This window comes from Cimex lectularius, unplaced genomic scaffold (genome assembly GCF_000648675.2).
Source record: "Cimex lectularius strain Harlan isolate CLEC.00 unplaced genomic scaffold, Clec_2.1 scaffold25, whole genome shotgun sequence".
Classification (NCBI taxonomy): domain Eukaryota; kingdom Metazoa; phylum Arthropoda; class Insecta; order Hemiptera; family Cimicidae; genus Cimex; species Cimex lectularius.
Genome location: NW_019392633.1, coordinates 296445 through 308613, shown reverse-complemented (window position 1 = coordinate 308613; position 12169 = coordinate 296445). Strand labels below are relative to the sequence as shown.

General features: G+C 37.2%; 1 protein-coding gene across 1 annotated transcript in view; it reads right to left on the bottom strand.

Moving 5' to 3' along the window:
- Window positions 1-260: 260 nt before the first annotated feature.
- The window catches only part of LOC106668791 (T-box transcription factor TBX20-like), a 64111-nt gene continuing 52202 nt past the window's right edge, over window positions 261-12169 (bottom strand). Inside the window, exons 5-6 of the mRNA XM_014397888.2 lie at window positions 3514-3590; window positions 261-1934 (exon numbers count right to left, since the gene is read on the bottom strand). Of these exons, the coding sequence (XP_014253374.1) occupies window positions 1544-1934; window positions 3514-3590 (468 nt within the window). The 3' untranslated portion in view covers window positions 261-1543. The remainder of the gene's footprint in view (window positions 1935-3513; window positions 3591-12169) is intronic.

The window sequence follows — 12169 nt, the reverse complement described above, 5'->3', positions numbered from 1 at the left end:
ATACTGAATGCTTTTGATAAAGAATCCATACTGTTTGCCTCTCTCTTCACCGATGTACAACTATAAGTATATATTATACTGCTCACATATACACGTCTCTCTCAACACACGCACACGCACACACACGCACACGCACGCACTCTCGCTCTCTCGCTCTCTCTCTCTCTCTCTCTCTCTCTCTTTCTCTATCTCTCTCTCCCTCTTTCTCCCTCTCTCTCTCCCTCTTTCTCTCTCTCTCACTCTCTCTCTCTCTCTCCTCACTCACTCTCTCTCTTTTTTTCTCTTTCTCTCTCTCTCTCTCTCTCTTTCACACACCCACACACATATTTATATAACACGTATGTGTACGTATGATTAAAAAAGGACTATCAAAATGTACATAATTTACAAAATAGTTATTATCGACCTGAGGCCATACACGATACCTACAATTTTACTGTTATACTTACATATGTATAAATATCTATAAATTTAATACAAGGTTTAAAACCTTAACATTAAATATATACATTAAACATATTCAACAAGCCGTCACGGCTATCTACAACAATCACCCTTCAGAAAGGGTGGCCTGTAATAAATTATATAAGTTTATATAGAAAATAAAAATTAGCACCGACTGTAAAAACGGGGTAATCTTTTGAGAAATTTAACCGACTAAATCCATTGTTATGTATATATAATTGTATAACTGTTTATATGTTATTGACGGATGAATGTGAATAGGAACGTACTTAACTTTGATCAATTATCAATCGTGAATGAAATAACTCTAAAGCAAAAACAAATTTGTAAAATAATATTTTACGGTAATTTATGAATGGTAAATGACTAGATATTTTAATAAAAATTAAGAACACTATAAAATAACAAAAAATAGAACTGAATTGATGTAGAAAGGCAACATGATGATCTATTTTCAATAAAAGAAAAAAAAAATAATGGTTGATGGTACGCTATAAATATTTCCAAATTAGTACGTTTCTATTGTTTTTACATCTAACTTGCTTTAGCTTCGTTTATAACACTAAATGCCACATCCAGCGAAATTAACAAGAAAATTTGACAAAGATGACCTTTTAGCCAGCAGCCAGATCGGAACCCCCTCCCCTGTAAGAGGTGTGCGATCAGTCGATGTTTTTTTGGAAAAGGATTCGCAAACGTAACATTTAATTTTCAATTAAAATACAACAAAAATGGTTTTTACAAGAAAGCGTTTAAGCATCAAAAGATATTCATTTTACTCATTTACATACTATGTGCGCTTAATCGGATTTTGGAACTCTTTTAATGTACACGGTGGTCCCAACAGAAGTACGTAATAAAATATATTTCAATAACAAATTATTAACACAACAGCATGTACAAATTCTCCTAATTTGGGCAATAAAGTTATTACTCAAGGAGATTAAACACAGCGCGTTTTGGTGATGAGATCTGGTTCTTTCCGAAACCAATACTCCAGAAGAAAAAAGGAGGTTATCTTGCTGAAGCGGTACTTTACAGAGGGACCAGCTGAATAATTTATAGAATCACTTTTTTACTACTGTGGGCTGGAGTCGTCGGCTTCACGGATGCTTTCTGGCGACGACTCAGGAGATTTGGCCATGGGGATTTGGTACGGGCTGAAACGAACCTGAGGTACTGTTGGATAAGGCCTAGGAACGGCGCCGAGCTGGTGAAAAGGCCACGGCGCCCAAAGGCCGGCCGAGGGGTTGCTCAAGCCGCTCCCCCCGGCTCCGTATATGGAGCAGACCGCAGGATTCATCCCTGGGCCGTAAGGGACTCCTACAGCGGCGGCGGCGGCTGCAGCCCGCAAGAAAAGCTGCGACCTGGCAGCGAGTAATGTACGTTCTTCTATCGTAAGGTTGCTCGCATCGATCAACGACGACCTCAACAACTGCTGCTCATTTAGCATTGTCTCCATCGTTTCTCTGAATAACAAAAAAACAACAACGGTTAAACAAACTATTAATTAATTGAATGATGTTATAACCATTTTCTATCTAATACACTGACAGGCAAAAAATTCCACTCAATTGATTTTTTTTTCTCGATAAAAGAAAATTCTGCTCTTAATTTGTCCCATGTTTTTATCAATAAATATTTGTTTATGCTGTTTTAAATTGGGAATATCAATTAGACGTAAAGAGACTTAATCCTTAATCCAAAACATGGATAAAGGATTTTTCAATGATTAATTTTTACGGAATTTAAAATTTTTATTCAGTCTCATTTGAATTCTGAATCAATAAACTGTTCAGTTTTCATCTTTGTTTTCTTAATTTAATTGTTTTTTCAACTTAAAAATGCCACATAGTGCTGAACATATTGCGCGCGGTGTGGCACATATTGATGATGGACGTTTCATCACGTAGCGGCTATTGCCATCGGAGTTCCCTACGAAACTCTGCGAGATGCCATTAGACGTTTTCGAGAAACCGTGACCTACCATAGAAGGCCCGTTCTGGACGCCCTTGGATAACAGAACCACAGGATGAGTGTTTTTGATTTTCAAAATTTTGTGAAACCGGAACCTTACGTTGTCCAGACGATTCATCAGCTCCAGGAAGTTCGAGGTCCACATTTCTGAGCGCACTGCTCAAAGAAGATTAAATCACTATGGGCTGATGCTTTTCGCCCCGTAAAAGAGCCAGAATTGACCAGAACAGAGTTGCACGGCTCTCATTTGCTCGAGAACACAGAAAATTGGTCTTTGGACGATTGGCCTGCTGTACTTTTTACAGATGACTGTAGATTTGCTCTACGATCTCCAGATGGGCGTGACCGAGTGTGGAGAAGGTGAAGGTACGAAGCCTGTAATTTTTCCCAGAGCCGACCTTTTCAACGTAGATCAGTGATGGTGTGGGCGGGAATTTCAATGGAGAGTCGCACAGAGTTGGTTGTTGTTCGTGGAGGGTCTTTGACGGCCACTCGCTATGTGGATGAAATTTTGGAACATCATGCGTTGCCTATCCTCAATGAAATCAGAGGCAATCTTATTCTAATGCACGATAATGCCCGTCCACATGTCGCTCGCTTAGCCTGGCAGCCCGTTCTCCAGACTCGAACATTTATGAGATAACCTCAAAAGATGTATAAGAGCACCTTCATCACTTCCTAATACACTCCACGATCTTAAAAGGACTCTTCCTGAAGAATGGGCTAACCTCCAGCAAAGAGACATTTCCGGACTGGTAGAAAGTATGCCGAAGCGTCTTCGAGATGTAATTCAGGCAAGAAGAGGAAATGCGATATTGAAATGCTAATTAAAAATTTAAAACAAATATTATCTGTCCGTCTTTTTTAAAAATTCATTATCCTAAGCAATTTACCTTTTTTAATTTTTTAGACAAAGACTCAATTATTAAACGTTAAAAAACATGATACTTTGATTAATATATAAAAATATATACAAATGAAGTTATATTATAGGTGGGTGGAATTTTTCACCTGTCAGTGTATATACATGTATATATCTAAGTAATATTAAATATTTACGATTATCGTTACCTCTCGAATTCGGTGAGTCTGGAGGAGTCCCTGAAACCTTTGGCGAAAGGGTTGCTATCTATCTTCAGCTTGGTGATCTGCAAATAACAAAAAAATAAATAGTGAGTTGGCAAAGATCTTGATCGCCGGATTTTCAGCCTCTGCAGAACACTAATTGTCGCTCAAACTCGTGCGACATTTGGCACAGGCGAGTTCTATCGCAGTGCCCTTTATGCGCCCTATTACAAAACAACATCGCGAGCCAGAGGCTGCGATAAATAGAATTTTGTCCTTTAAAATGTACCGAAACGCAGATTTATAGTCCGCTTCTTAATTAAAACACGAAAGACACCAAATTTGGCCATCGACGTGCCAGACTTCCCTCTACAAGTTCTAATAGGTTATTAAACTACAAATTGTCATATTTTAAACGTAATTTTATTAATTAAGGTCTAAAAAAGTGAAATAATTTCAGCAGTATTTCAGCACATCAATTTCAAAAACCACTGAACTCAAAAAAGAAATATGTTTAATTTGGTCGATCATACTTAACAATTTATTTTCTAAGTAAACATTTACATTTTATTGTGCGATTTCCACTTGATATCCTCCTCGACATAATTATGAACGATGTGTATAATTTTGGTAAGTCATTCTCATTGTTTTCGACCCGTTAACACGTTTCGGGTTTTTGCCATCTTCAGTGTGCAGTAGATATGAGTTATTTTGTCGGGGGACTTCTTGTTATTGGACGTATTAAGTAACGTAGTAAAGTACATATTGCGTATAGTTATGTTGCTACTTAACGGATTTAAGTTAATTTTAATTGTTTAAAAACCATACCAAGGGGAAGAAGCCAGGAGCAGCATATTTCGTTGAGATTAACTCAAGAAAGCCATTGGGAGTGGCAGAACATGTATGTAGAACATTTGTAATTTCTGCTTAGAAAATTAGGAAAAAGCAGCACACATAATTAACGAGAGAGATAAGGAGAAGGCAAAATAATGACATTCCTGCAACTATAACTGAAGAGCCACTAAAACCTGAAGCTAGATAGTTATGACGCACATAATTATGAGATAGTCCTAACTGATGAACTCATTGTCAGTACATAAAACTCTTTTCCTACATTAAGGTCAAATCTACATAAGATTATGTTTTTATAAATGCTTTGTCAAATTTACAACAGTATTACCAGGTTTAATTGAAATTTTGCTTTCAAACCAATCGTGTTACCTTCTTTCAGAAAGAAAATACTAGCATTTGATTTTTCATAAACTAAAAAATCACATAAAAATATGCTAGCTTGCTGACATTATTGATTTCTTACGTTTATTTATTTTTTTAGACTGCTTTAAGCATGCTAATCATCCATAACCATTTCTACACTCGAATTAAAGATAGTTAATCGTTGTACCACGGACGTGGGTTCGATTCCCACTGTCGCCCCTGGAATTTTTTGATCTATCCCCTCTTCCCATAATCAATCACATAATGAGGCTTGGCTAATGTGGTAGACACGACGCTATAAATAATAATAAACAATAATTAATTAGAAAAAATTAAATATACATTCAGTCCCCACGAATGTTTTTTTATTCATAATTTAAAAATAATTGATGCAGATTAGGGTTAGCAATTTTTCAAGATGCATCACCGACTTCATTTGTTAATTAATTTTAATTAAGATCTAGTGTCTAGGAACGAACTGGTTTTAAAAAAGATAGCCCATGTAAGCGGAAATATTGTAACTAGTGAGTCCTGTGAGAGAGCGTAGAAATCCCGGTCAAATCTAACAACAATGAAGTGGTCGGTTTTAAGTATCCCTATAAAGAAGTGGGTCCAAATGAGTCAATTCCAACCCCTGTTTTGTGCAATTAGCCAATTGAGCGACTCAGGGAGATCATCTGTTGTGATTTAACGTAAGGGGGCGACTCCCTTCCGCTACTCCCTTATCGCTCTCCCTCGCCCCTAATTTATATCGTATTCCAGGCCGAGAGTCAGGGGCCATTTGACAAATCCGTGTCCGCAACAGTGTGAAATGAGATCTAATAGCGACACAAATGTCCCTCGGACGTTTGCCGACTGGATTTTAATGCCCCAGTCGGAACCCTATCGATCTTTGTTGTAGGAGAGATGTCTGTAGTCCATTTGACAAGTCCAACTTGTCCCTTTTTCCAATTAGTTTCTTTTTCTTTTCATTTTTCGTTTTTAAGACAACGCGAAATTAGGCAAGATAGGTCAGCTTAAGCAACTCATGGATTCAGTTTCAAATATAAAGAAAAACGAATTTGACTTCTCCGACAACAAACGCGCGAAGCATAAAAACACTTCTTGCGTGATATGTTTTATACTTGTTGCATTACATGACAAAATCTACTGTTCCGTTGTTTTTAATTGGTCTTCGAAATTTTTAAAATTGTCTTTTTATTTTTTCAAATAATAACCTTTTGTTATAACAATAAAAATGTATTGAAAATATAAAGTAGATTTAGTCGTGCAATAAATTGTTCCTAAATTTGGATTGATGATGTATGCACATTGATGCGGATAATTATTATTTATGTATGGTCATTAGTGACCGTTAATCGATAATTATTCAGGAATCGTGAGATGCGGTCTGGTGTGATGTAGGTTTCAAAAAACATTTTCTTTATCGTGCCAACGTTTCGATCTTTGTTGAGATCATCTTCAGGGCCTGGGATTTACAAACATTGTTTACATTTAACAAATACATGTAGGATGTGGAAAAAAGTGAATTTATACAATGCAAAATATATTTGCAGGCTCTGAAGATGATCTCAATAAAGATCGAAACGTTGCACGATAAAGAAAATGTTTTTCTGAAACCTACATCACACCAGACCGCATCTGACGATTCCTGAATAATTATTATTTATAATACATTTTGACTCGATTTGAGATGGTAGTGTCTTTTATATTTTACACTACTTTCATTTCTTGGCGGTGGCAGGCTAATTGATGCGCGCACTGGATACGTGTAGTTTGCCAAAGGGTTATGTGGCCAGGTGTAAGAACGATGTCGACCTTTGGTATCTCGAAATCTCTGTGATAAATCGACTTTTTCGTTAACCATCGTCCGTCGCGAATCGCAGACAGCGATTTAGTGCGCACTGGCATGTGGTTATTTGCTAACGAGTCCCGCGTTACACAACTGTATTGCTATATCGGCGGCCGAATCATCAGACAGAGCAGTCATTTTAACGAATTCGGTCCGATATGCTCGTGACACTGACTTTTTTATCTTATACCTTTCATAAATACTATTTATTAGTTAACCTCACCTCTCGAATTTTCCCTCCTTTTCGCCATTTTTCAAATGTCGTGTAATCCATTTGATTCTCGGCGACAAATGAAATGGCCACGGAGAGCTTTCGTGAAGATACACTTCAGTTTAATTATTAAATCCATTACAGTTCGAGAATTCGAGAGGTGAGGTTGAGTTGGGAAGTTAGTGCCCGAACGGATCGAGGTCACTATAGCTCAAGTGGTACAGTAGCGGCGTATTTAGCCGAAGGTCGTGGGTTCGAATCCCGCTCGTGACAGGGACTTTTTTATCCCTACCCATACCTTTCATAAATATAAATTCATTGAAAAATGTAATTTTGTCAATCGGATCACGAACTGTAATGGATTTACTAAGAAATAGTTTTTAGTTGGCAGTGTTATTCAAATATAAAGTTTGTGAGTTACGCTCAACACCGTGCTAAGGTTCTTCACCCTGCAGACGTCAATAATAAATCTCACAACGAATGAGAAGGTCAACAGCCACACTGGGGTTCTAGAATTAGCAGGGGAAACTCAAGGAAACGCGGGAGCAGGTATCTCAAACGATTTTGTGGGAATAGTGAATTGTGTGGTCGCTCGCGACTTGTGTCATGTTTACTTTTTTTTCAGTCAGCAATATGTTTTGAAAAATAAGTAACCCCAAATACTGTATTCTATGCATATCTGTGTTAAATAATGAATATTGCCTGTTTTAAGCTGTTCCGCACTTATTTCCATCACTCGGTTTAATCGAGATCAGCGGTTTCCGATCGTTACAACTCATTTGCACGGGTTTTTCACGCAGGTACAAATTATGAACGGCCAAAAGTCATAATGACAATGGCCGAATTATGTTCAGGGCGAACCGGAAGCAGGACGAACCGTGGCATAAAACGGTGATACGTATCGGTTCGGCGGGGGCGGCACCGTGGGCGATGGGAGCGGTGAGGGGTGCTCGTCCTGACAAGATTAACTGACCTGACAGCTACTACGTTCGCCCGACAGTTCTCACGCTCCCATGCACACGTGGCAAATCTATGTCTAATTGTTTTACACGGGTTATAAATTTGACTTAAATGTCAGGGACGACTAGGATTCTTTTTCTGTTGGATACTTTTATTGGGTTGTCCGGAAAATAATGCAAGCTTATGGTTATAAAATAAAAAAAAAATTAAATGAATGATTTTAACATTTTTTATTTATTAAAATACCCTCCATCACTCTCAATACACTTCTGCCGTGTACGTAATGGCATCTTCCTCTATACCATCTGTATACAATTTTGAGACTTTATTAATAACAAATTCTGTAAACGCTTCTTCTAATGATTTTTGATTAAAAAATTTTTTATGTTGCAAAACGTCCAGGTTCTGAAAAAAAGTTAGTCGGAAGGCGAGAGGTCTGCAGAATAGCGAGGGTGTGGCAGAAACCTCACAACCAAGATCGTACGTTGATTGTTTTGCCAGGATTCAGAAACTGTAGTAAATCAACACAGCAAAGAATCATCATCTCCTTTTTTGATGAGTTGGGGGCTTAGGAAAATATGGTGATGCTTGTTTTTTGTCGACCCACTGTCCAGAAAGTCTGCTGTTATCGTAAAGAATCCAATTTTCATCCCAACTAACATTCTTTCCAGAAAAGGTTTCTGTTTCAGCAAAGAAGTGTAGCGCAAACTTCAATGATTTTTTGGCGGTCGTTTAATGCATGAGGAACAGAACTTTCGAGAATTTTCACCTTTCCAATTGCTTTAAAGTGGTCAGCAACGGTCGATTTGCTAACTGAAAGATTCTCTGCAAGTTCTGGAACTTGTTTTTCTTCAGCCAAAACTCGCAGAACATCGTCATCTGTGGGAGAAATCCTTCCACGACCTTCTTTGTCTTTAAGGCTAAAATCTCCCTCTCGAATTTTTTTAAACCATCTCAGAACAGTGGTCCAGTCACAGTGCAATCGCACCAGGCTTCATTAACGTTTCTGGCCGTTTGGGTACAGTTCCGACTGAGTTTAAACTCGTAAAACGAAATGACGCGAAAATCACGTGTTGACACCTTAGTAAAACTGAATTATTCATAAGTAAAGAAACGCTACTGAGGCAAAACATTTTTGCTTGTAAGAGGAGTGAAAAGAGTTGATATTCGTACAAAAGAGTAATTCATCTTACGTAAACGGTTTATTATATAGAGGGGAAGTTGAAAGGAAACCTGAAAATATGTATTATTTTTCGAACAACCCAATAAGTCTTCTTTTTTAAACAACTAGGGCCAATTTCCCACGATTCATACAGAACTGCAGCAATCACATGCATAAAACAGTATAATACATAAAAAAAGAAAGATTATTATAAGATTTTTTCTTCATGTTTGGTCATTTTATTGTAGTAGCCTATTAGTTCAAATTTCATTGATTTATTTCTAAATTAATAGTTTCTTTGATTTAATTATTAGTTTGTTTTAAAGAACTCAAGACATTAGCACGGTTTGGTATTTTTTAACCGGTGTGGAAGTAAGTTTTGTCAACTTCACTTGCACAATTTTGACACGTCTTTCCAACCTAGGCTCAGGCTTAGTTACACTGTGTTATAATAGCGCTTTCAGTAAGAAAAATAAAATATATATAGAAAAAATCAATTTCAACAAGGTACTTTTAAACAGATACTCTAGCAGCTCTTACTTTTTCCCCCCACGAGGGTTTGCAACAGCAGAGGTCATTTATAAACCCTCGGGGTGCCGGTGTTTTCGAAATAAAGCCCATTTGTAAGTATGTCGGGTTCGAATGCAGGGCCGATGGATTCGAACCGGGGACCTTTACCTTACAGTGATGAGCGCCGTTTCAACGCCTAAACGTTGCGGCCACCGACGCTCCCCTTCCTTTTTACTTATCTATAATAATATTTATATCTATATTACACTAGTAGAATTAATTAATTTCATTAATCAGAAAAACCGTCGTCTATTTATATTCCTACAGTGTCTATCCTCCCTTGTGCTTACCCATTTCGATTATGGCTGTCAGCTGTATGATCTACGGTGAACTCACCAGCAAGCTTGTTAACAGAATCAATGGAATCATGACCTGCTTCCTTCGGTTCATATTTAGAGACCAAAGAGTTGTCATGTGTCCAATAGTATGGTGGTTTGAAATGGTTGTACCCCTCCTATCACAGGCTATATATTCTTGTCTCCTTCTTCTATTAAACAATTTCTTCCCATTCCTCTTCCTATATACATAATCCCTTAACATTTAAGTCTTCTATACACATTCGCCACGTTCCCACCCTTCTGGTCTCTGCGACAACATACAAATCCACCGCTTTTGTCTTTCCTTACTTATTCGTTCCAACAACCTCTGGAATTCTCTCCCTAACTCCATTCACCGTCCTTCAACCCTTTTCATCTTCAATACCGTCTTTTTAACTACTTCAAGACCCTACAATCTACCATCGAGGGTGTTAATTTTCTGTTATTTTTTTCCCTTCTTGTTTAATTCAGTACGTTTCATTTATTTATATGCTATTAAATTTAAATCTTTATTTACATATTCATTTGGACACAAATTTTCTGTATTTTATTTTATTTTTGTTATTCAAGGGGTCCCAAAGCCCCAGAATAAAATTTATTTGCTTCTTTTGTATAGTACAGCAATAATACTTTACCAAAAATACAACGGTTGCGTGAATACCGTAAATATTTAAATTCCACTGAATAATTGTGTATTTAGTCAATTATATTTCGTGGTCCGATTGACCAAATAACTGCTTTCAATTAATTAATCTTTATGCAAGGTATTGTTTCAAATGAAAAATTTAGTGTCACGAGTGAGATTCGAACCCACGACCTTCGGCTAATACGCCATTGCTCACCACTCCAGCTATCGTGTTTATTTAGTTGTCACATGGCTTCGGCTAACTGACAATGCCGATTACAATTCAGGTCGTTAACCAGCTTTACAGCACTCTCAATGAGTAAACAACCGAACTATCAAACATCAAATCATTACCAATTATACATGTGACTTAAGAAACCGGGAAAAATCACCCTGTATTACGACTAAAGATGGTATAAAGCCAAAACGCGTTTCACAGACCGAAAGTGAGGAAAGGCTGACCTAGCGAATTTGATTGATTCATAGTTTTAATTTATCATGCATTTACGCCTCTTGGACCTACCACACAACGCGGTTTGATAGGACACGAGCTAACTTTCGTCTCATCGCAATGGACACTTCAATATATTTGCAGTTGTTGCTTATTATGCGAGAAACAAGACTGACGACAAAAGTCGCGTCTAAAGAAGTTCTATGTAAATTAGGAAAACAAGTGAAAACGGAAGAGTATCTTCGGAAAGGGGAGATAAAACGGCCAGGGAGCCAGGGAGGCAGTGGCCGGCTGCCAGATCGGTGTTTACCCGGTCCGACCTTTCCAGTGAAGGATCGCTTCTTAATGAGAGCCCTTACGGATCGTTAGAGGGGGCCCAAAGAGCTAATGGTCCGCCTCTTTAAATAGGCGATGTAAATCCCTCCGCCTCATTGCCAAACGGAAATATCATCTTGCCAGAAAGGGGGGAAATCTGACTTTGAGGCCTTCGTGACACGACCGAAACGGGAATTGTCGTCAATGATGACAAGCCGCTAGAATGCGGGCAATCTGATGATCCTTCGATAACGGATGCACCAATAACAAATATGCCGCCCATGCAATTTGATTAATTTCTTATGCCACAGTAAATTTTGAGTAAATTTTGAGAAAAATAAAATAGGGGATGATCTCGTTCCATTATTTTTAAAATAATACATTAATAAATTCAATTACTATTATTAATACTTATTAATAAAATAAACTAATGATACAAATTAATGACTTCAGCTGAAATAATAAAAATTCTATAATTTGGCTGAGTTGAAAATAATAAAAAATATATTAACGTAACATTAATTTGAAAAGTTAATTTTTCCTTTTGTCTCTTTGCTTATAATTTAAAGACCTTGTTAATTGTAATTGTGTGTCAATGTCATTTCAAAATGACGATTTTCATGGTATCTACTCGAAGGTTTTTCCATTTTCCTTTGTTATGTTATTATTGTTTTTGATAGCATGCCTCGCCCTATAAGCGCGATTTAGGTCGTGGTGAAAAATCAATTACCGGCTAATTGAAAGTTTAACCCTTGTAATTTCGTTAACTGAGGCCAGTAATTTGAAGCGATTTTACCAGTTTGGAAATTTCACCATTGCATCTTCTGCCTGCATATTAAACTTCTTGATATAACCTGCTTTCGTATTATTACTTACGTCAGACAATGGGAAATCAACAGATTTTTTTTTAAAGTTTTCATATAATGTACCATGAATATTAATTTATTAACAATTAAACAATTGATTTTTGACGATGTTTTGTTG